Raw genomic sequence first — 21,868 nt, forward strand, 5'->3', positions numbered from 1 at the left:
GAGTGCAGTGGTGCAATCTCGGCTCATCGCAATCTCAGCCTCCTGGGAGCTGGGATTACAGGTGGGCACCACCACACCCAGCTAATTTTTGTATTTTTAGTAGGGACGGTGTTTCACCATGTTGTCCGGGATGGTCTTAATCTCCTGATCTTGTGGTCTACCCGCCTCGGCCTCCCAAAGTGCTGGGATTACAGACATGAGCCACTGTGCCCAACCTAAGGATTGTCCTTAAGTAAATAAAAACTTGGAAAACCCTGTGTTTCTGTATGCTGGGTGCAAACACTTGATACATTGTCCCTTGCCCCCTCCTTTTTTTTTGAGACAGGGTCTCACTCTGTTGCCCAGGCTGGAGTGCAGTGGCACAACTTTGGCTCACTGCAACCTCGGCTTCCCGGGTTCAAACGATTCTCATGCTTGAGCCTCCAGAGTAACTGGGATTACAGGCGTGTACCACCACGCCCAGCTAATTTTTGTATTTTTAGTAGAGAGGGGGTTTCACCATGTTGGCCAGGCTGGTCTCAAACTCACCTCAAGTGATCCGCCCGCCTCGCTCTTCCAAAGTGCTGGGATTACAGGCGTGAGCCACCGCGCCTGGCCCCTTTTCATCTTTTATTTAAGTAATGCAGTACGTAAACAATGGAACTTTTTCTAAGTTTGACTGTGAGTTTAAGTGGAGAGATGATGCACCCCCTATCAAATAATTTTCTTATTGCTTTGCACCCCATAAAGCACGTCAATGTCAGAGAGACATCACATCCTATTTTTTGAAGTAGACTACGCTTTTAAAACCATTGTCCTGTGTGTTCTGTTTTTTTACCCTCTGTAACAGTCACATGTCCCTGTTTTCTTAAACGCATAAGACCTAGAATCTTTTTTTTTTGATGGAATCTCACTGTGTCACCCAGGCTGGAGTGCAGTCGTCTGATCTCAGCTCACTACAACCTCCGCCTCCCAGGTTCAAGTGATTCTCCTGGCTTAGCCTGCTGAGTGGCTGGGACTACAGGTGCGTACCACCACACCCGGCTAATTTTTGTAGTTTAGTAGAGATGGGGTTTCACCATGTTGGCCAGACTGGTCTCAAACTACTGACCTCAGGTGATCTGTCTGCCTCAGCCTCCCAAAGTGCTGGGATTACAGGTGGGAGCCACCATGCCCGGCCAAAATCTAGACTCTTTTTTTTTTTTTTTTTTTTTTTTTTTTTTTTTTTGAGACGGAGTCTTGCTCTGCCGCCCAGGCTGGAGTGCAGTGGCCGGATCTCAGCTCACTGCAAGCTCCGCCTCCCGGGTTCCCGCCATTCTCCTGCCTCAGCCTCCCGAGTAGCTGGGACTACAGGCGCCCGCCAGGTCGCCCGGCTAGTTTTTTGTATTACGGGGTTTCACCATGTTAGCCAGGATGGTCTCGATCTCCTGACCTCGTGATCCGCCCGTCTTGGCCTCCCAAAGTGCTGGGATTACAGGCTTGAGCCACCGTGCCCGGCCAAAATCTAGACTCTTAAAACACTTTCATGGCCGGGCGTGGTGGCTCATGTCTATAATCCCAGCACTTTGGGAGGACAAGGCAGGCGGATCACAAGGTCAGGAGATCAAGACCATCCTGGCTAATGCGGTGAAACCTTGTCTCTACTAAAACTACAAAAAATTAGCTGGGTGTGGCAGCGTGCACCTGTAGTCCCAGCTACTCGGGAAGCTGAGGCAGGAGAATGGCATGAACCCAGGAAGCGGAGCTTGCAGCGAGCCGACATTGCACCACTGCACTCCATCATGGGCAACAGGAATGAAACCCTGTCTCAAAAACAAACAATTTTTGTGCTTTTAGTATGTATTCTTATTAGGGAGAATAGCAGTGAATCTTTAACCTTTGAATTCACATTCACCTTGCAAGATCTCTTTCTCGGAAGGGTAGTTACTGAGATACGGTCTGAGTGGTAGCAGGCGTTAGAGCGGGAGTGATTCTTTTTTTTTTTTTTTTTTTTTTTGAGACGGAGTCTTGCTGTGTTGCCCAGGCTGGAGTGCAGTGGCGCGATCTCGGCTCACTGCAAGCTCCGCCTCCCGGGTTCCCGCCATTCTCCCGCCTCAGCCTCCGAGTAGCTGGGACTACAGGCGCCCGCCACCACGCCCGGCTAGTTTTTTGTATTTTTAGTAGAGACGGGGTTTCACCGTGTTAGCCAGGAGGGTCTCGATCTTCTGACCTCGTGATCCACCCGCCTCGGCCTCCCAAAGTGCTGGGATTACAGGCTTGAGCCACCGCGCCCGGCCTCGGGAGTGATTCTTGAGCCGGCTTGCCGTGGTAGTTTTCTGGGGTTCCTGGAACAGTGACCGCCCTTTGTGCTTTGCGTGAAGTGTTGTACAGCACTAACTTCACCACCAACCTTTGGGATTCATTGCTGGGATCCTGTTTTGTTTTCGTTCAAGATCCTGGTAACTCACTCACTCTCTTCTACCACAAGTCAAATTTTTTTCCTTATGTGGATATTTTGAAGCTTCTTACCTTAATGAGGCAGGTTATAGGGGATTGCTTATTAAAAGGAATAAATACAGAAAGCATGTTTTTATGTTTTGAGAAGGCTGTGGTCTTGAACTGTAGGTATACCTAACCTCAGATTTCCTTCTTTCTTTTGTTTTGTTTTTAGAGATGCAGTAATGTAATCGTGGCTCACTGCAGTCTTGGCCTTATGGGCTCAAGCCATTCTCCTGCCTCGGCCTTCTGAGTAGCTCGCTCTATAGGTGTGATCCACCACACACAGTTAATTTGTATTTTTTTGTAGAGATGGGAGTCTCACTGTGTTGCCCAGGCTGATCTCAAACTCCTGGACTCAAGCAATCCTCTCACCTCAGCCTCCTAATGTGCTAGGATTACAAGTGTGAGCCACAGTGCCTGGCTTGGAAGACAGCTTTTTATGTCATTGACTGTTCAAATAATGTGTAGTGATAAGTGATATCTGAGTGGAAAATGGGGAGCTTGGATTCTTAGAATTAGTAATACAACTAACATTTGGGATTCTTGTATGGACTGGTGGTGGTGCATTCAAATGGTGTTCCAACTATTTGAAACATCCCCCAGGTTCTGGTGTTTTCCAGGCATTGAGGTTATGGCAGTATATAACACACTAGATACTAAATCTTGACTTTATGGAAGGTAGAACACATTTTTGTGTTGTTGGGAGGAAGAATAGTCCTACTTTCAGGAATACTAAATTTGACATCACAAATGTCATTTATTTTTCATGTCCTAAAGCTGACATGAAGTTCTTCTTATTTTATTATTATTTTTTTGAGACTAAGTCTCGCTCTTGTCCCCCAGGCTGGAGTGCGATGGCGCGATCTTGGCTTACTGCAACCTCCATCTCCTGGGTTCAAGCGATTCTCCTGCCTCAGCCTCCCGAGTAGCTGGGATTATAGGCATGTGCCACCACGCCCAGCTAATTTTTGTATTTTTAGTAGAGACAGGGTCTTACCATGTTGGCCAGGCTGGTCTTGAACTCCTGACCTCAGGTGATCTGCCCGCCTTAGCCTCCCAAAGTGCTGGGATTACAGGTGTGAGCCTCCACACCTGGCCTTGTTCTTTTTTTTAGATGGAGTCTCACTTTGTCACCCAGGCTGGAGTGCAGTGACATGGTCTCAGTTCCCTGTAACCCCCACCTCCTGGGTTCAAGCACTTCTCCTGGGTTTAAGCAATTCTCATGCCTCAGCCTCCCCCAGGTAGCTGGGACTACAGGCATGCGCCACCATGCCCGGCTAATTTTTGTATTTTTAGTAGAGACGGGGTTTTGCCATGTTGGCCAGGTTGGTCTCGAACTCCTGACCTCAAGTGATCCACCCGCTTTGGCCTCCCAAAGTGCTAGGATTACAGGCGTGAGCCACGGCACCCGGCTCTTTATAAATTCTTTGGGCTTAGATGTCTGTCATATAGTTTTCTGTCATCTGTAGCAAGCAACACCTGTAATTTTTGTTTGGTATTGGGTACACCCCAGCTGGTTTGTAGAGTCATTTAAATACTTGAGACTATTTTTCCCATTCATTTTATTTAGTGAGCATTGTTTATAAAGTGCTGGGTAAAACAGAAAGGTGACTAAAATAGTTTCTTCCCTTGAGAGATTGCTAGTGTGGTGGAATATGTGAGTTACACACGTGGCCAAGTGTGCAAGGGGCTACTGTGGGAGCACAGACTTGCCATGGGTAATGGAAGGATGAACAGATTTTCATTGCGAGGACTTTTGTGGGGCAGATGAATGCCTCAGTTTGCCCTTGAGCCAAGTTTCAGCAGCTGAAGACTGAAAGACTTGGAAAGGACATTGGAAACAAAGGGGACCCCCAGCCCTGAAAACATGGAGGAGGGGAGCACCAAGGCCGCCGTAGAGGTGTTTGGGAGTCAGTTGTGTAGGTGATTTATATCCATATCATTGAGAAGTTGAACCTCAGATTACTTCTTGATGGATAACTTAGCAGTGGTTCTCAAACTTGAGCATCTGGGCTGAGTGTAGTGGTTCACGCCTATAACCCCAGCACTTTGGGAGAATGAGGCAGTAGGATTACTGGAGCCCAGGAGTTTAAGACCAGCCTGGGCAGCATAGTGAGATTCAGTCTCTACAAAAAATAAATTAAAAAAAATTACCTGGACTTGATCGCACACACCTGTAGTCCCAGCTACTCAGGAGGTTGGGGTTTGAGTCACTTGAGCCCAGAATTTGAAGGGTGCGGTGAGCTACGATTGTGTCACTGCAATCTAACCTGGGTGACAGCAAGACCCTGTCTCTGAAACAACAGCAACAATAAAAAACTTGAGCATCCAAATTGCCTGAAGGCTTGTTAAAATACAGATGGCCAGCCGCGCGCGATGGCTCACGCCTGTAATCCCAGCACTTCGGGAGGCCGAGGTGGGCTGATCACGAGGTCAGGAGATCGAGACCGTCCTGGCTAACATGGTGAAACCCTGTCTCTACTAAAAATACAAAAAATTAGCTGGGCACGGTGGCAGGTGCCTGTAGTCCCAGCTACTCCTGAGGCTGAGGCAGGAGAATGGCCTGAATCCTGGAGGCGGAGCTTGCAGTGAGCCAGAGATCGCGCCGCTGCACTCCAGCCTGAGCCACAGAGCCAGACTCCATCTCAAAACAAAAACAAAAACAAAACAAAAAAACAGATAGCTGGCCCACCCTCAGAGTTTGTTTCAGTAGGTTTGGGATTTGCATTTCTAACCGACTTTCAGGTGATGCCGATTCTGTACATTTTGAGACCCTCTGCTGTAGAGCCAGTGCTTCTGATGACTGCTTTATAGAAATGCATGTTTTATGTATAGTTGACTCTTGAACAACACGGGTTTGAACTGTGCCACCACACCCAGCCCTCTGACATTCTTAAAAACGAGTGAGGTCTCTAAAGAGCTTTTGTTTATGTATGTTATGGCTGTTAACATTTACCATATTAGACATTAAAACTTGAGAATATTTAAAAACATTAATTCATTAGAAATAATAATAGGCCAGGTGCAGTGGTTCACGCCTTTCATCCCAGCACTTTGGGAGACTGAAGCATGGAGGATCGCTTGAGCCCAGGAGTTCCAGACCAGCCTGGGCAGCATGGCAGGTGTGAACCACTGTGCCGGCCAGAATCTCATTTTTTAATTTAATTTAATTTATTTTATTTTATTTTTTTGAGACGGAGTCTTGCTCTGTCACCCAGGCTGGAGTGCTGTGGCCGGATCTCCGCTCACTGCAAGCTCCGCCTCCCGGGTTCACGCCATTCTCCTGCCTCAGCCTCCCGGGTAGCTGGGACTACAGGCGCCGCCACCTCGCCTGGCTAGTTTTTTGTAGTTTTTAGTAGAGACGGGGTTTCACCATGTTAGCCAGGATGGTCTCGATCTCCTGACCTCGTGATCCACCCGTCTCGGTCTCCCAAAGTGCTGGGATTACAGGCTTGAGCCACCGTGCCGGCCTTCATTTTTTAAAAAAAATCTTTTACTCGGAGATTAGATTATTGAATCACACAAATTGAGAGATTGTAGTTTATAAAAAATAACTGTATTTATAATCAGAGAAATGCCAAAAAGACACCATTCTCTTTAGTCACTGTTGAAAACCAAGACTGTAATCTGAGCATAGAATTTTGGAACACTGACTTGACTATTCGAATGCCTATTTTTATCCAGCTTTGCGATCCTGACGAACCTTTTCCATAACATTGGTGTACCTGCTCCATGGACTGTCTCTTTTCAAGAGAAACTTTTTCCATTGTTAGTCAATAGACATTTTCTTCATAGCTTCCTTTTTCTAGACTTTTTAGATTAAACTTTTTTTTTTTGGAGACAGAGTCTCACTCTGTCACCAGGCTGGAGTGCAGTGGTGCGATCTCCGCCTCCCGGGTTCCAGCAATTCTCCTGCCTCAGCCTCCCGAGTAGCTGGGACTACAGGCAAGCGCCCCCATGCCCAGCTAAATTTTGTACTTTTAGTTTCACCGTGTTGGCCAGGCTGGTCTCGATCTCTTGACCTCATGATCCGCCCGCCTCAGCCTCCCAAAGTGCTGGGATTACAGGCATGAGCCACACTTGGTCTATAATTCTTTTTAGTTTGGCAACACATAGTTACATTTTTTCATTTTGATGTATTTTCTTTTTTTCTTTTTTTGAGATGGAGTCTTGCACTTGCCCAGGCTGGAGTGCAATGGCGTGATCTTGGCTCACTGCAGCCTCTGCCTCCTGGGTTCAAGCAGTCCTCCTGCCTCAGCCTCCCGAGTAACTGGGACTACAGGCATGCAACACCACATCCGGCTATTTTTTGTATTTTTACTAGAGATGGGGTTTCGCCATGTTGTCCAGGCTGATCTCAAACTCCTGATCTCAGGTGATCCACCTGCCTTGGCCTGCCAAAGTGCTGGGATTGCAGGTGTGAACCAGTGCTCCTGCTCGAGCCCAATTCTTTCCATCCCAAACTCTTTAAGCTCTTGACTCTGTAATTCAAGTTGTGATCATGAAACTTGTCTATCACCTGCCTCTTCTCTGCATTCTCTTTCCCTCCTTGTTATGCTAAAACTTGGATGGCCCCTGAAGACACTGCTCTTCTGCACCCCTCTAAAGGGGGCTCCTCAGGGAAGGCACATGGGGTAGCTGACCATGTTGTTTCCTGCTGATATGTTACTGTTTCTCTATCCTTCAAATATTCAAAGTCCTTTCGAGCGCTGCCACCTGTTACCCACTCCTGCAGCTGACATCTTTACTGACTTCTGTCTCTTCCTTTCATTCCTTTTCACTTTCCCTTCTTACTGCCAACACCTCCTCTTCCAAATATAGACATGGGCAGTCCTACCAGCAGTCCCTTCCACACTCAGGCTTCTGAGTTCCATCCTGTGGTCAAAGGGATGAAACTTCTCACTCTAACCACCACCTCCTATCCTTTGACCCCTTGCTATATTCATAGAGGTGGAGGGTCCTCAAAATGGCAACATTAATACCTCCTGGGAGTGCAAGAAAGCTGAAGCTGCAGTTTCACAAGATTCTGGGGAGATTCGCATGCACATCTGAGCATCCAGTGTCCTCGCTGCAGCGGCCCTTCGTCCGTTGCCCTCACGCCTTTTCACTGTCAGCTCTACTTTGCTTTCACGTCCCTTTTTACCCATCTCAGATATCCTGTCCCATTTTAGTGACACCTTTCAAACACCCTTTAAAAATTATCACCAGCCGTGTGCGGTGGCTCACGCCTGTAACCCCAGCACTTTGGGATGCCAAGGCGGGCGGATCACAAGATCAAGAGATTGAGGCCATCCTGGCCAACATGGTGAAACCCCGTCTCTACTAAAAATACAAAAATTAGCTGGCCGTGGTGGTAGGCACCTGTAGTCCCAGCTACTCAGGAGGCTGAGGCAGGAGAATTGCTGGAACCCGGGAGGCAGAGGTTGCAGTGAGCCGAGATCACGCTGCTGCACTCCAGACTGGCGACAGAGCAAGACTCCATCTCAAAAAGCAAAAACAAAAAAAAAGAAAAAAAAAATTACCACCAACAAATTTTGATTATGGTTGCATTTAGGTATCTTCTTTGTGTCTGTGCCTGAACGGAAATGTGTTACAACAGAAAAAACAAAGGAGAAATTGGAGATAATGGTTTCACTTTATTTTTTATTTTTATTTTTTGAGATGGAGTCTTGCTCTGTCACCCAGGCTGGAGTGCAGTGGTGTAATCTCGGCTCACTGTAACCTCCGTCTCCCAGATTCAAATGATTCTCCCACCTCAGCCTCCTGAGTAACTGGGATTACAGGCGCCTACCACCATGCCCGGCTAATTTTTTATTTTTAGTAGGCGTGGAGTTTCACTATGTTGGCCAGGCTGGTTTCTAACTCCTGACCTCAGGTGATCTGCCCTGGTTTCACTTTAAATTCATGACCGCAAACCTCACATGATACCTACTGCTGCTTAGTAGTCCTACTATGGTTCCCTAGTAAGCTCCCTTTTCTCTGCTCTGAGACACACGTGTTGTGTGTTCAGCACTCTCTCAGCCACCCAGAGCTTTCTCCCTTCCTGCCACCCGGCTGCTGAAAAGAGGGAATAGTCTTTTGCACAGTAGTTCTTCAGGAAATATTTGTTGAATGAATGGATGACCATCTTGTGGGTGGATTTTCTTTTCCTTTTCTTTCTTTTTTTTTTTGGAGACAGGGTCTTACTCTGTAGCCTAGGTTGGAGTACAGTGGCGCGATCTTGGCTCACTGCAGCCTCTGCCTCCTGGGTTCAAGTTATGTTTGTGCCTCAGCTGGATTTATAGGCCTGTGCCATCATGCCTGGCTAATTTTTGTATTTTTAGTAGAGATGGAGTTTCACCCTTTGGGCCAGGCTGGTCTTGAACTCCTGACCTCAAGTGATCTGTCCATCTCAGCATCCCAAGGTGCTGGGATTATAGGCGTGAGCCACCACACCCGGCCTGTAGGTAGATTTTCTTCAGAGCTAGTGTGTTAGGCAGAGCACTGGGTCCCAGAGAGTGCCACCACTTCGTTGTTGTTGTTTTTTTTTTTTTTGAGACGGAGTTTCACTATTATTGCCCAGGCTGGAGTGCAATGGCGGCTCACTGCAAGCTCTGCCTCCCAGGTTCAAACGATTCTCCTGCCTCAGCCTCCGGAATAGCTGGGATTACAGGCACCCGCCAGCACGCCCAGCTAATTTTTTGTATTTTTAGTAGAGATGGGGTTTCACCCTGTTGGCCAGGCTGGTCTTGAACTCCTGACCTCAGGTGATCCACCCACCTTGGCCTCCCAAAGTGCTGGGATTACAGGCGTGCGCCACTGCGCCCGGCCCTTGAGTGCCACCACTTCTTTAATCGAGTAACCTTGGGAAGGTCACATAAGCTTGTAAACCCTCATTCTCTTCATTCCTGATTGGACTAATGGTGATTGCACACCTGCCTTCACAGCTAAAACTTGAGACACAGGCAGTTTTGTATTTGTGCTATGTGAGCTCTTGATGCCATACATATGTAGGTCATTCTCATAGTAGCAGAACTGATGTTTTTCATTTTGGTGTGTGATATCTCCTATGTTTGAATATTAAATTTAGTGAAAAGAGATGAACTTTGGAATCACAATACCTGTGTTCGCATCTCTGCCACTTAGCTGAATGACCTTAGGAGACAGGTGATTAACAAATGAGGAAACACATCTGTTAATTTCTTAATTGCTACGGCATTTCTTCATTTGTAAAGAAGAGGTAATAATAGTGGCTAATTCATAGTAGTGTAACGCTCAAATGGAATAGTAATTCACATAAAAATTATTTCTGAATTACAATGTTCTGTGTGTTATGATCCTTTCATGTTGGGAGGGTGGGGGAGAAGGGTAGTTTGTCTTATTTTAGGTCCAAATCTCCTGATTCATTGAGCACAAGTGTCAAAAATTCAAATATGCCCAGCTTATTAGTGAGGCAACAGTGTCTTTTTTTTTTTTTTTTGCACACTTTTTGGAATTGATTAGTTTCAATGTGAGATTCACTGATCTTGAAACATACAGAGATGTTGCCTCTTGGTCATTGCATGCTGTGGGTACCATGACAAAGACTTTGATCTTTTGTTTTTCAGTGAATTTTTCACAGCAAGCCTGACATGCCAGTCATTAATAATGCATGAAAAAGAAACTATAAATTGGAAGATTTGAAAAACCAACACTGGCGTTGTTGCTGCTAATTCTTTTATTGAGACAGATTAGATTTTTCTCCTTCATTAAGTCTTGGTCACAGTTCTCTGCTTTAGGATTCAAGGAACACGGATGGACCGACAACCAGAGGCGTGAGGATTGGACAGCAGAGCCCTAGACAGAGCTTGTGATTAGTCTTTGGTTTGTGATGACCACATGCTTCTGTGTTTTAGGCTGAGGCTTGAAGATGGTCAGATTTTTGTGAGTTTATGATACTGAGCTGCAGGACTTGAAAGTTCCCTAGTTAGGTCTTGTGGTCGTTTTCAAAATTCCTCTTTAGGGAGTGCTTGACCTGAGCCCAACAGTTCCCTGTTTTGCCCAAGTGAAATAGTTTAGGGAGTATTTTGTTCTTTCATTTTGTCACCATAAAAGGTTTTCCAGGACCACAGTGCCTGCTCCGTCTGTTCTCTGTCAGTTCTCCGTGGTCCTTGTCACTCTCTGATGTTGGTCCAGGGTGAAGAGTAGGGAAGACCCCAGGGAATTTCTACATTTAACCTGTCCGCATCCTTCTCAAATTTTATGTACATAGACATGGCCTTTGTTGGCTGAGTCTGGAGGAGACTTGGCCAATCCCTTCTATCTGTCTGAGGCAGCAGCAGGAACAAATAACTCTGCTTGAATCTTGCAAGCTGTGTAGTGAGAGTCTGACAGTAAAGCAGGTGGTTTCAAACCTGACTCTGAATCAGAGCTACAGCCTTAGCATAGGGACTCCCACCCGAATCTCTCTTTCCCTCATCACGGATGGTGGTGGTGATGGTGGTAATGGCGGTGGGGAGCCTGGGACTTTTATATTCATAGTCAGGATAGTGACTTCTGTCTTCAGGTAAATGCCAGTTCTTACTCTGTCCTTCAGAATCTTCTCCCAAATCACACTTGTTTATTTATTTATTTTATTTATTGAGACAGTCTCACTCTGTCGCCCAGGCAAATGCCGGTTCTTACTCTGTCAGATTCTTCTCCCAAACCACACTATTTGTTTATTTATTTATTGAGACAGTCTCACTCTGTTGCCCAGGCAAATGCCAGTTCTTAATCTGTCTGTCAGATTCTTCTCCCAAACCACACTATTTATTTATTTATTTATTTATTTATTGAGAGATAGTCTTGCTCTGTCACCTAGGCTGGAGTGCAGTGTGCCTTCTCGGCTCACTGCAGCCTCTGCCTCCTGGGTTCAACCAATTCTCCTGCCACCTGAGTACCTGGGATTACAGGTGCGTACCACCATGCCCAACCTCCGCCTCTGTTTTCACATGGCCTTCTTTCTATGTGTTCTCATCTTTTTTTTTTTTTCTTTTTCGAGATGGTGTCTCGCTCAGTTGCCCAGGGTGGAGTGTAGTGGTGCAATCTTGGCTCATTACAACCATCACCTTCTGGGATCAAGGGATTCTCATGCCTCAGCCTTCCAAGTAACTGGGACTACAGGAGGCACGCGCCACCACGCCTGCCTAATGTGTGTGTGTGTGTGTGTGTGTGTGTATATAGTTGAGACAGAGTTTTGCTCTTGTTGCCCAGGTGGGAGTGCAATGGCACAATCTGGGCTCACCGCAACCTCCGCCTCCCGGGTTCAAGCAATTCTCCTGCCTCAGCCTCCTGAGTAGCTGGGATTACAGGCATGCGCCACCACGCCTGGCTATTTGTATTTTTAGTAGAGACGGGGTTTCACCATGTTGGTCAGGCTGCTCTAGAACTCCTGACCTCAGGTGATCCGCCTGCCTCGGCCTCTCAAAGTGCTGGGATTACAGGCGTGAGCCGCCGCACCCAGCCATAATTTTTGTATTTTTAGGAGAGATGAGGTTTCACCACGTTCACCAGGCTGGCCTTGGACTCCTGACCTCAAGTGATCCTTCCACCTTGGCTTCCCACAGTGTTGGGATTACAGGTGTGAGCCACTACACCTGGTCACTTCTTTTTGTAGGGACACTTTTCATTGGGTTTTGGGCCTACCAAGGTAATCCAGGATGATCTTATCTCAAGATTCTTAATTATATCTGCAAAGATGCTTTTTCCAAATACGGTCACATTCACAGGTGATAGGGGGCCATGTCTTTGGGGGAGGGCACCGTTCTGTCTGCTGCAGTGGGCTGCAGGTACCTTTGTCATCCCTGGCCAGATTCTTTGCCAGTGGCTGGTGTTGGCTGTGAGGGAGGCAAGATGAGAATGTGAGGTCTGTGCTTCATCATCCAAGCTCTGCTCGCAGAGAAAAATGCAGAACACTGTCATTTGACAGAAAGTCATTAAGTGGCAGCATTTTTCTCTTTGAATTGTTCTGTTTTTAGGTATTATGTCTGAAAATATTCCCTGTACTCCAAAACCCCAAGGTCGTCTTCAACTCACTTTCTATGGAGGTAAAGAGAAGATGACAGGATACTATTTTACCTTAGCCCAAAAGTCATAGATTCATATCTGGTCTTGAGTAAACCAGCAGTATATTGCGTTTTTCTAGATAGAACCAGGGTAATTTTCCCTCATCACTTCCCAGATAGGGCTTTTTCTTACATAGTTTTCCTGTAGTTTAACGTATATATAGTTTTATATTGTAAATTGCATAATTCTGTGGATTTAAAAAATATAGCTAATACAGACTTGTTGTAGTAAAACGTAAGCAATATAGAAATGAAAGTGAAACACTGAAAGCTTCCTTTTCCTCCCCCCATTGTTTGGTGTAGATTTTTCTGAACCCTCTTTTAGGGATTGTGTGGGTTTTAGGAGCTGTACTCAGCTGAGAACATTAGATAAATAAAGCAAAGCAAATACTTTGTCTCAACTGCTTGTTTTTGTTTTTGTTTTTTTTGTTTGTTTGTTTTGAGTCAGGGTCTTGCTCTGTCGCCCAGGCTGGAGTACGGTGGTGTGATCATGGCTTACTGCAGCCTCAAACTCCTGGGCTCATGAAATCCTTCCCCCTCAGCCTGCTGGCTAATTTATTTTTATTTTTATTTTTGTAGAAACAGGGTCTTGCTATATTGATCAGGCTGGTCTCGAACTCCGGGCCTCAAACAATCCTACCTTAGCCTCCCAAAGTGCTGGGATTACAGGTGTGAGGAGTGGGTCATGGCAACCGGCTAACTGCTTGTCTTGAGGATAGGAAATTGCCTTTAAATCCATTTCAGCAGCATTTTCATGTTTTTAATAACTAGAGTCTTCTAGGTTCCTAGGTTCAGCCTGGAGATGGATTATTGTCAAATAAAAGGAAAGCTTTAGTCTGTGAAAGCTACATGTTGTTCCTACTTTCTCCTATAGATTATAAAATCTTTTTATTTATTTCTCTTTTCAGATTTAATCCAGAGACTGACTTCACTATAGAACCCACAGTTGTATCGATGGTTGGGGAAAGATAGTGGCGACAAGCAAAGGAGAAGCAGCTCTGACATACAAAGAAAATGAGTATGCTAAAACCAAGCGGGCTTAAGGCCCCCACCAAGATCCTGAAGCCTGGAAGCACAGCTCTGAAGACACCTACGGCTGGTAATACTTTACACTTTTCCTTTATGACTAATGAATTATCTTATATGCAGACTTCAATTTGATTTTTAATTTTAAAACATTATTTTATATATGTTCATATTCTTGAAAATATTTGAAAGTTTTTTTTAAATTATTATTATTTTTTTGAGACAGAGTTTCACTCTTGTTGCCCACGCTGGAGTGCAATGGCCCGATCTTGGCTCACCGCAACCTCTACCTACTGGGTTCAAGTGATTCTCCTGCCTCAGCCTCCCGAGTAGCTTGAGATTACAGGCATGCGCCACCATGCCTGGCTAATTTTGTATTTTTAGTAGAGACGGGGTTTCTCCATGTTGGTCAGGCTGGTCTCAAACTCCTGACCTCAGGTGATCCACCTGCCTTGGCCTCCCAAAATGCTGGGATTACAGATGTGAGCCACCACGCCCGGCCTTTTTTTTTTTTTTTTTTTAATGGTTTTTGAGACAGAGTCTCGCTCTGTTGTCCAGGCTGGCATGCAGTGGCATAATCTTGGCTCACTGCAACCTCTGCCTCCTGGGTTCAAGTGATTCTCCTGCCCCAGCCTCCCAAGTAGCTGGGACTATAGGCACGTGCTACCATGTCCGGCTGATTTTTGTATTATTAGTAGAGATGGGGTTTCACCACATTGGCCAGGTTGGTCTTGAACTCCTGACCTCGTGATCCGCCTACCTCAGCCTCCCAAAGTGCTGAGATTACAGGCGTGAGGCACTGCGCTTTGCCTTTTGTAAAATTTTTTTTTATTTTTATTTTTTTATTTTTTTTTAGATGGAGTCTTGCTCTGTTCCCCAGGCTAGAGTGCAGTAGCACAATCTCGGCTCACTGCATCCTCTACCTCCTGGGTTCCAGCGATTCTTCTGCCTCTGCCTCCAGAGTCGCTGGGACTACAGGTGTGCGCCACCACACCCAGCTAATTTTTGTATTATTAGTAGAGACAGGTTTTCACCATTTTGGCCAGGCTGGCCTTGAATTCCTGACCTTGTGATCTGCCTGCCTTGGCCTCCCAAATTGCTTGGAATACAGACGTGCGCCACTGTGCCCTGCTGTTTTTTTTTTTTTTTTTTTTTGAGATGGAGTTTTTGTCGCCTAGGCTGGAGTGCAGTGATGTGATCTCGGCTCACTGCAACCTCCACCTCCGGGGTTCAAGTGATTCTCCTGCCTCAGCCTCCCTAGTAGTTGGAATTACAGACACACGCCACCATACCCAACTAATTTTTGTATTTTTAGTACAGGTGGGTTTTCACCATGTTGGCCAGACTGGTCTTAACTTGAGGTCAGGAGTTCATCTGCCTGCCTCAGCCACCCAAAGTGCTGGATTCTAGGTGTGAGCCACCATGCCTGGCCTGAAATAATTTTTAATTGAAAGACATAAAATTTTTTATGTGGAGAGCTTAATGAATTTTTGTAGGTTTTTTTGTTTCTTTGTTTGTTTTTGAGACAGGGTCTCACTCTGTCGCCCAGGCGGGAGGGCATTGGTACTATCATGGCTCTCAGCGTCCCACATAGCTGGGACTACAGACGCACTCCACTATGCCCAGCTAAATTTTGTATTAGTAGAGACGGGGTTTTGCCCAGGCTGGTCTTGAACTCCTGACCTCAGATTATCTGTCTGCCTTCGCCTCCCAAAGTGCTGGGATTACAGGCGTGAGCCACCATGCCCGGCCTGGTTTTTTTTTTTTTTTTGAGATGCTGTCTTGTTTTGTCATCGAGGGTGGAAGGCAGTGGCTCAATCTCGGCTCGCTGAAACCTCCGCCTCCCAGGTTCAAGCGATTCTCCTGCCTCGGCCTCCCGAATAGCTGGGATTAATGGTGCCCACCACCATGCCCAGCTAATTTTTTTTTTTTTTTTTCTTGAGACAGAGTTTCACTGTTGTTGCCCAGGCTAGAGTGCAGTGATGTGATTTCGGCTCACTGCAACCTCTGCTTCCCAGGTGCAAGCAATTCTCCTGCCTCAGCCTCCTGAGTAGCTGGGACTCCAAGCGTGCTCCACCACGTCCAGCTAAGTTTGTATTTTTAGTAGAGATGGGGTTTCTCCATATTGGTCAGGCTGGTCTCAAACTCCTGATCTCAGGTGATCTGCCTACCTCGGCCTCCCAAAGTGCTGCGATTACAGATGTGAGCCACTGCGCCCAGCCCTGTATTTTTTTTTTTTTTTTTTTAGCAGGGATGGGGTTTCATCATGTTGACTGGGCTGGTCTCAAACTCCAGACCTCAAATGATCTGCCCACCTCAGCCTCTCAAAGAACTGGGATTACAAGTGTAAGTCACTGTGCCTGGTTTTTGTGTCCTAGTTTTTGTCAGCTTGAATTGACTACTCAATTGTGGAGTAGTGGTATTTAGTTAATCTGAATGGGTATTTGCTCATGATGTTCAGGGTGGTGGGTGTAGCAAATAATGAAATCAGACCAATTATGAATATAGGCCTGGAAAAAGGACTGATTTTATTTTTTTCTTGCTTTGATTTTTTCTCATCTTAATTGTAAGTAAAGGAATAAACCTCAACTACCAGTTTGCTGAGTTTAGCAGCATTGAAGATGGTAGTGAAGGATCAGTTATTCTTGGCTTCCTTGTTTAAAACAAAACAACACAAAACAAACAAAAACACTTTGGTGAAGCACAGTGGCTCATGCGTGTAATCCCAATACTTTGGGAGGCTGAGGTGGGAGGTTCACTTGAGGTCAGGAGTTTGAAACCAGCCTGGCCAACATGGTGAGACCCCCGTCTCTACGAAAAATACAAAAATTAGCCAGGTATGGTGGTGCACATCTGTAATCCCAGCTACTGAGGAGGCTGAGGCAGGAGAATCACTTGTACCCAGGAGGTGGAGGTTGCAGTTAACTGAGATCATACCACTGCACTCCAGCCTGGACAACAGAGCGAGACTCCGTCTCAAAAGAACAAAAAACAGCTGGGCGCGGTGGCTCACGCCTGTAATCCCAGCACTTTGGGAGGCCGAGGCGGGCGGATCATGAGGTCAGGAGATTGAGACCATCCTGGCTAACACGGTGAAACCCCACCTCTACTAAAAATACAAAAAATTAGTCAGGCGTCGTGGCAGGTGCCTGTAGTCCCGGCTACTTGGGAGGCTGAGGCAGAAGAATGGCGAGGACCCGGGAGGCGGGGCTTGCAGTGAGCCGAGATCGTGCCACTGCACTTCTGCCTGGGAGACAGTGAGACTTTGTCTAAAAAAAACAAAACAAAACAAAAAACAACCTTTCTAAGAGTTGTAGACTACTCCTGTGGGCTGTTGGCTTTCTCCAGTTTTTCTTGAAGTTTGAGGTTGTCTGCTTGAATATTAAATCGAATCTCTTCTGCTGTTTTGTTTTCAGTTGTAGCTCCAGTAGAAAAAACAATATCCAGTGAAAAAGCATCCAGCACTCCATCATCGGAGACTCAGGAGGAATTTGTGGATGACTTTCGAGTTGGGGAGCGAGTTTGGGTGAATGGAAATAAGCCTGGATTTATCCAGTTTCTTGGAGAAACTCAGTTTGCACCAGGCCAGTGGGCTGGAATTGTTTTAGATGAACCCATAGGCAAGAACGACGGTTCGGTGGCAGGAGTTCGCTATTTCCAATGTGAGCCTTTAAAGGGCATATTTACCCGACCTTCAAAGTTAACAAGGAAGGTACAAGCAGAAGATGAAGCTAATGGCCTGCAGATGACGCCTGCCTCCCGAGCTACTTCACCGCTGTCCACTTCTACAGCCAGCATGGTGTCTTCCTCTCCAGCCACCCCCTCAAACATTCCCCAGAAACCATCACAGCCAGCAGCAAAGGAACCTTCAGCTACGCCTCCGATCAGCAACCTTACAAAAACTGCCAGCGAATCTGTCTCCAACCTTTCAGAGGCTGGCTCAATCAAGAAAGGAGAAAGAGAGCTCAAAATTGGAGATAGAGTATTGGTGAGTAGAGAAACATTCTGAGGTCATTTTGTTGAACTGAGATGTAAACACCAGGGAGTGGTTGAAATACACACATCGGGGCTGGGCGCGGTGGCTCACGCCTGTAATCCCAGCACTTTGGGAGGCTAAGGCGGATGGATCACAAGGTCCGGAGTTCAAGACCAGCCTGGCCAAGATGGTGAAACCCCGTCTCTACTAAAAATACAAAAAAATTAGCTGGGATTGGTGGCGGGCACCTGTAATCCCAGCTACTCAGGAGGCTGAGGCAGAGAATTGCTTGAACCCGGGAGGCGGAGGTTGCAGTGAGCCAAGATTGTGCCACTACACTCCAGCCTGGGCGAAAGAGTGAGACTCTGTCTCAAAAAAAAAGAGCCAGAAATACACACATAGGATACTCCTTGGCTCAGTGTCTGTTCTGGAGGGATGACCCCTCCTTTATAGAGAAATTAATCAGTTCAGTTTATGGGTAACTATGCAACAAATTAGAAACTGGCGTGTAGTTTGTGTCTAGAAAGAGCATAGATTTGCAGTGATCTATTCTAGTTGTATCTAGCAGTTTAGCTAAAAGAATATTGAGTTTATAATTTGTAAATATTTACTTTTGTTATTAAAAATTTTCTTGGCCAGGCACGGTGGCTCACGCCTGTAATCCCAGCACTTTGGGAGGCCGAGGCGGGCAGATCATGAGGTTAGGCGATCAAGACCATCCTGGCTAATGCGGTGAAACCCCGTCTCTACTAAAAATACAAAAAATTAGCCGGGCATGGTGGCAGGCGCCTGTAGTCCCAGCTACTTGGGAGGCTGAGGCAGGAGAATGGCCTGAACCCAGGAGGCGGAGCTTGCAGTGAGCCAAGATTGTGCCACTGCACTCCAGCCTGGAGACAGAGCAAGACTCTGTCTCAAAAAAAAAACAAAGATTTGTTTTCTTAATACTATATGGCTGCCTGTTGGGGATATGGCTGCCTGTTGGGGACTCGAACTCCAGTCTCTGCATGACAGGCAGAAACACTCACCACTATACTAACAAGGAACTTGTAAATATTAAGGTAACAGTGGCCAGGTACGGTGGCTCACGTCTGTAATCCCAGCATTTTGGGAGGTCAAGGTGGGAGGATCACTTGAACCTGGGCAACAAAGTAAGACCCCGTCTCTATAAAAAATAAAATAATTGGCCGGGCGGGGTGACTCACTCCTGTAATCCCAGTACTTTGGGAGGCTGAGCGGGTGGATCACTTGAGGTCAGGAGTTCAAGACCAGCCTGGCCAACATGGCGACACCCCGTCTCTACTAAAAATACAAAAATTAGCCAGGCATGGTGGCAGGCACCTGTAATCCAAGCTACTCGGGAGGCTTAGGCAGGAGAATGACTTAAACCCAGGAGGTGGAAGTTGCAGTGAGCCAAGATCGCATCACTACACTCCAGGCTGGGCAACAAAGCAAGACTCCATATAAAATAAAAATAAGCCAAACATGGTATCACATGCCTATAGTCCCAGCTACTCAGGAAGCTGAGCCTGGGAGATGGAAGCTGCAGGGAACTATGATTACATAATGGCACTCCGGCAAGACCCTGTTTCACAACAACAAAAAAGTAACTTTATTGACAAAATAAGCTCAGAAGTGAACTTAGGTGTGTTTATAAAAATTGGATTTTTTTCCCCTTCTGAATTTTAATTTTTGGTTTAGTGAAATTATGTGGGTGTCTGTAAGATTCTGCTACCTTAAATGGCTTGGAAAACTCAAGGCATCAGAGGATGTTACTTAAGAATTTCTGGGCCAAGGCCAGGTGCAGTGGCTCATGCCTATAATACCAGCAGTTTTGGAGGCTGAGGCAGGTGTGGCACCTAGGGTCAGGAGTTCAAGACTAGCCTGGTCAACATGGTGAAACCCCGTTTCTACTACAAATACAAAAACTAGTTGAGCGCAGTGGTACACACCTGTAATCCCAGCTACTTGGGAAGCTGAGGCAGGAGAATTGCTTGAACCCAGGAGGAGGAGGTTGCAGTGAGCTGAGATTGCACCACTGCACTCTAGCCTGGGCAACAGAGTGAGACTCTGTCTCAAGGGGGGGGGGGGGGGAAAGAAGAAGAATTTCCGGGCCTTTCAAATGATGAGGTTTAGATTTAGGAAGAGGAAAGAAATGTGCAGTAGCTACTGTTTGACTAATAAGCGGAAACGCAAGGTATAAGGTCTACGTGCTCTACATTCTAGAACCTCTGAATTTAGTGATTTTTTTTTTTTTTTTTTAAAGAGGAGCAGAGTAGCATAGTGCTAAGAAGACAAGCTGAGTCCCTGCTTTGCCTTTGGGACCTCAGTGAGTGAGATATTTAACAACTTAGTTTCCTAACCTCTATAAGCAAGGCTGAAGTGCTGCATTTCGAATATATTTGATATTTCTAGGATGTGATGTCAGGTTCTTGGACAGTTTGACTGACGACCAGCTGTTCTGTTTCAACATGGTTGTCTCCATGCCTTGGACTGCGTGTTCTGTGCTGAATTTTTAGCTCATGACCATACATGAGGAGGTGACTTGTCAGCTTTTTATATTTGAACTGACAAGCTTTATCTTTCTACGAGCTACTCCCCAGGGCCCTTACGCTAAGAATCTCAGGGTAGAATTTTCTTCTTCTCAACACTTCTTTTTTTTTATTATTATTTTTTATTTTTGGAGACAGAGTCTCGCTCTGTCCCCCAGGCTGGAGTGCAGTGGCGTGTTCTCAGCTCACTGCAAGCTCCACCTCCTGGGTTCATGCCATTCTCCTGCCTCAGCCTCCTGAGTAGCTGGGACTACAGGCATGTGCCACCACGCCCAGCTAATTTTTATATATTTTTTTGAGACGGAGTCTCACTCTGTCCCCCAGGCTGGAGTGCAGTGGCGTGTTCTCAGCTCCACCTCCTGCATTCATGCCATTCTCCTGCCTCAGCCTCCTGAGTAGCTGGGACTACAGGTGCCTGCCACCATGCCTGGCTAATTTTTTTTTTTTTTTTGAGATGGAGTCTCACTCTGTCCCCCAGGCTGGAGTGCAGTGGTGCGATCTTGGCTCACTGCAACCTCCGCCTCCCAGGTTCAAGCAATTCTCCTGCCTCAGCCTCCTGAGTAGCTGGGATTACAGGCGCCCACCACCACGCCTAGCTAATTTTTGTATTTTTAGTAGAGACGGGGTTTCACCGTGTTGGTCAGGCTGATCTTGAACCCCTGGCCTCGTGATCCACTCACCTCGGCCTCCCAAAGCGCTGGGATTACAGGCGTGAGCCACTGTGCCTGGCCGCTAATTTTTTTTTTTTTGTATTTTTAGTAGAGATGGGGTTTCACCGTGTTAGCCAGGATGGTCTCGATCTTCTGACATAATGATCTGCCTGCCTTGGCCTCCCAAAGTGCTGGGATTAGAGGTGTGAGCCGCCGCGCCCGGCTGCTAATTTTTTTGTCTGTGTGTTTTTAGTAGAGATGGGGTTTCACACATGTTACCCAGGATGGTCGTGATCTTCTGACCTCGTGATCTGCCTGTCTCGGCCTCCCAAAGTGCTGGGATTACAGGCGTGAGCCACCATGCCCGGCCTAATTTTTTTATTTTTAATAGAGAAGGGGTTTCACCATATTGGCCAGGCTGGTCTCGAGCTCCTGACCTTGTGATGCGCCCTCCTTGGCCTCCCAAACTGCTGGGATTACAGGCATGAGCTCAAGACTTCTTATACAGGTCTTTGATACTGTGAAAGGGGAAAAATATCTTCCTGAGAATTAAAAAATTTTTTACCAGATTTGTTTTGCTTGTGTTTGAACCTTAAATAACTATAATTTATCCAGTATGTGCTTTTTGGTGTCTGTCTTCATTTGCTGAACACTGTTTTTGTGAGGGTTGTCTAATTTGTAGAATTAAAATGCACACATAGTGGAGTCTTATATATAGACCAATTTTAATAATAAGCTTTTGTAGACTGTAGACTGTAGATTTGGGGCATTTGTATGGAAGGAAATACAGGTCTTAATTTAAAACAATAAGCTGCTGTTTGGTATTATACTATTTTGATGTACTATACCTAATTTAATCATATACATTTAGATTGCCACCCACTTTTCCCCTAGAAATGAAATTCGAGTCAAGGGGTATAAATAATTTAAAATTGTTAATAGATATTGCCAAATTGCAATCAAAAAAGCCTTTATTTTTGTTTCCACAAACAGTGTATACAAATATGTCCTTCCTGGTAAGTTTTTATTTTAGTCTTACTAGTGCTTTTTTTCACCTTGTTAAGGTAGTTAAAGCTCTTTTTTTAAATTCATTTATCATATTAACTTTTTTTTTTTTTTTTTTTTGAGACAGAGTCTTACTCTGTC

General features: G+C 46.0%; 1 protein-coding gene across 10 annotated transcripts in view; it reads left to right on the plus strand.

The window, feature by feature from the left end:
- The window catches only part of CLIP1 (CAP-Gly domain containing linker protein 1), a 156,839-nt gene that overhangs the window by 32,446 nt on the left and 102,525 nt on the right, over positions 1-21,868 (plus strand). For all 10 annotated transcript variants that reach the window (XM_030938887.1, XM_030938878.1, XM_030938879.1 and 7 more), the window contains exons 2-3: positions 13,430-13,620; positions 16,964-17,535. In XM_030938887.1, the coding sequence (XP_030794747.1) occupies positions 13,536-13,620; positions 16,964-17,535 (657 nt within the window). In that variant the 5' untranslated portion in view covers positions 13,430-13,535. The remainder of the gene's footprint in view (positions 1-13,429; positions 13,621-16,963; positions 17,536-21,868) is intronic.

This window comes from Rhinopithecus roxellana, chromosome 10 (assembly GCF_007565055.1).
Source record: "Rhinopithecus roxellana isolate Shanxi Qingling chromosome 10, ASM756505v1, whole genome shotgun sequence".
In the NCBI taxonomy this organism is placed as follows: domain Eukaryota; kingdom Metazoa; phylum Chordata; class Mammalia; order Primates; family Cercopithecidae; genus Rhinopithecus; species Rhinopithecus roxellana.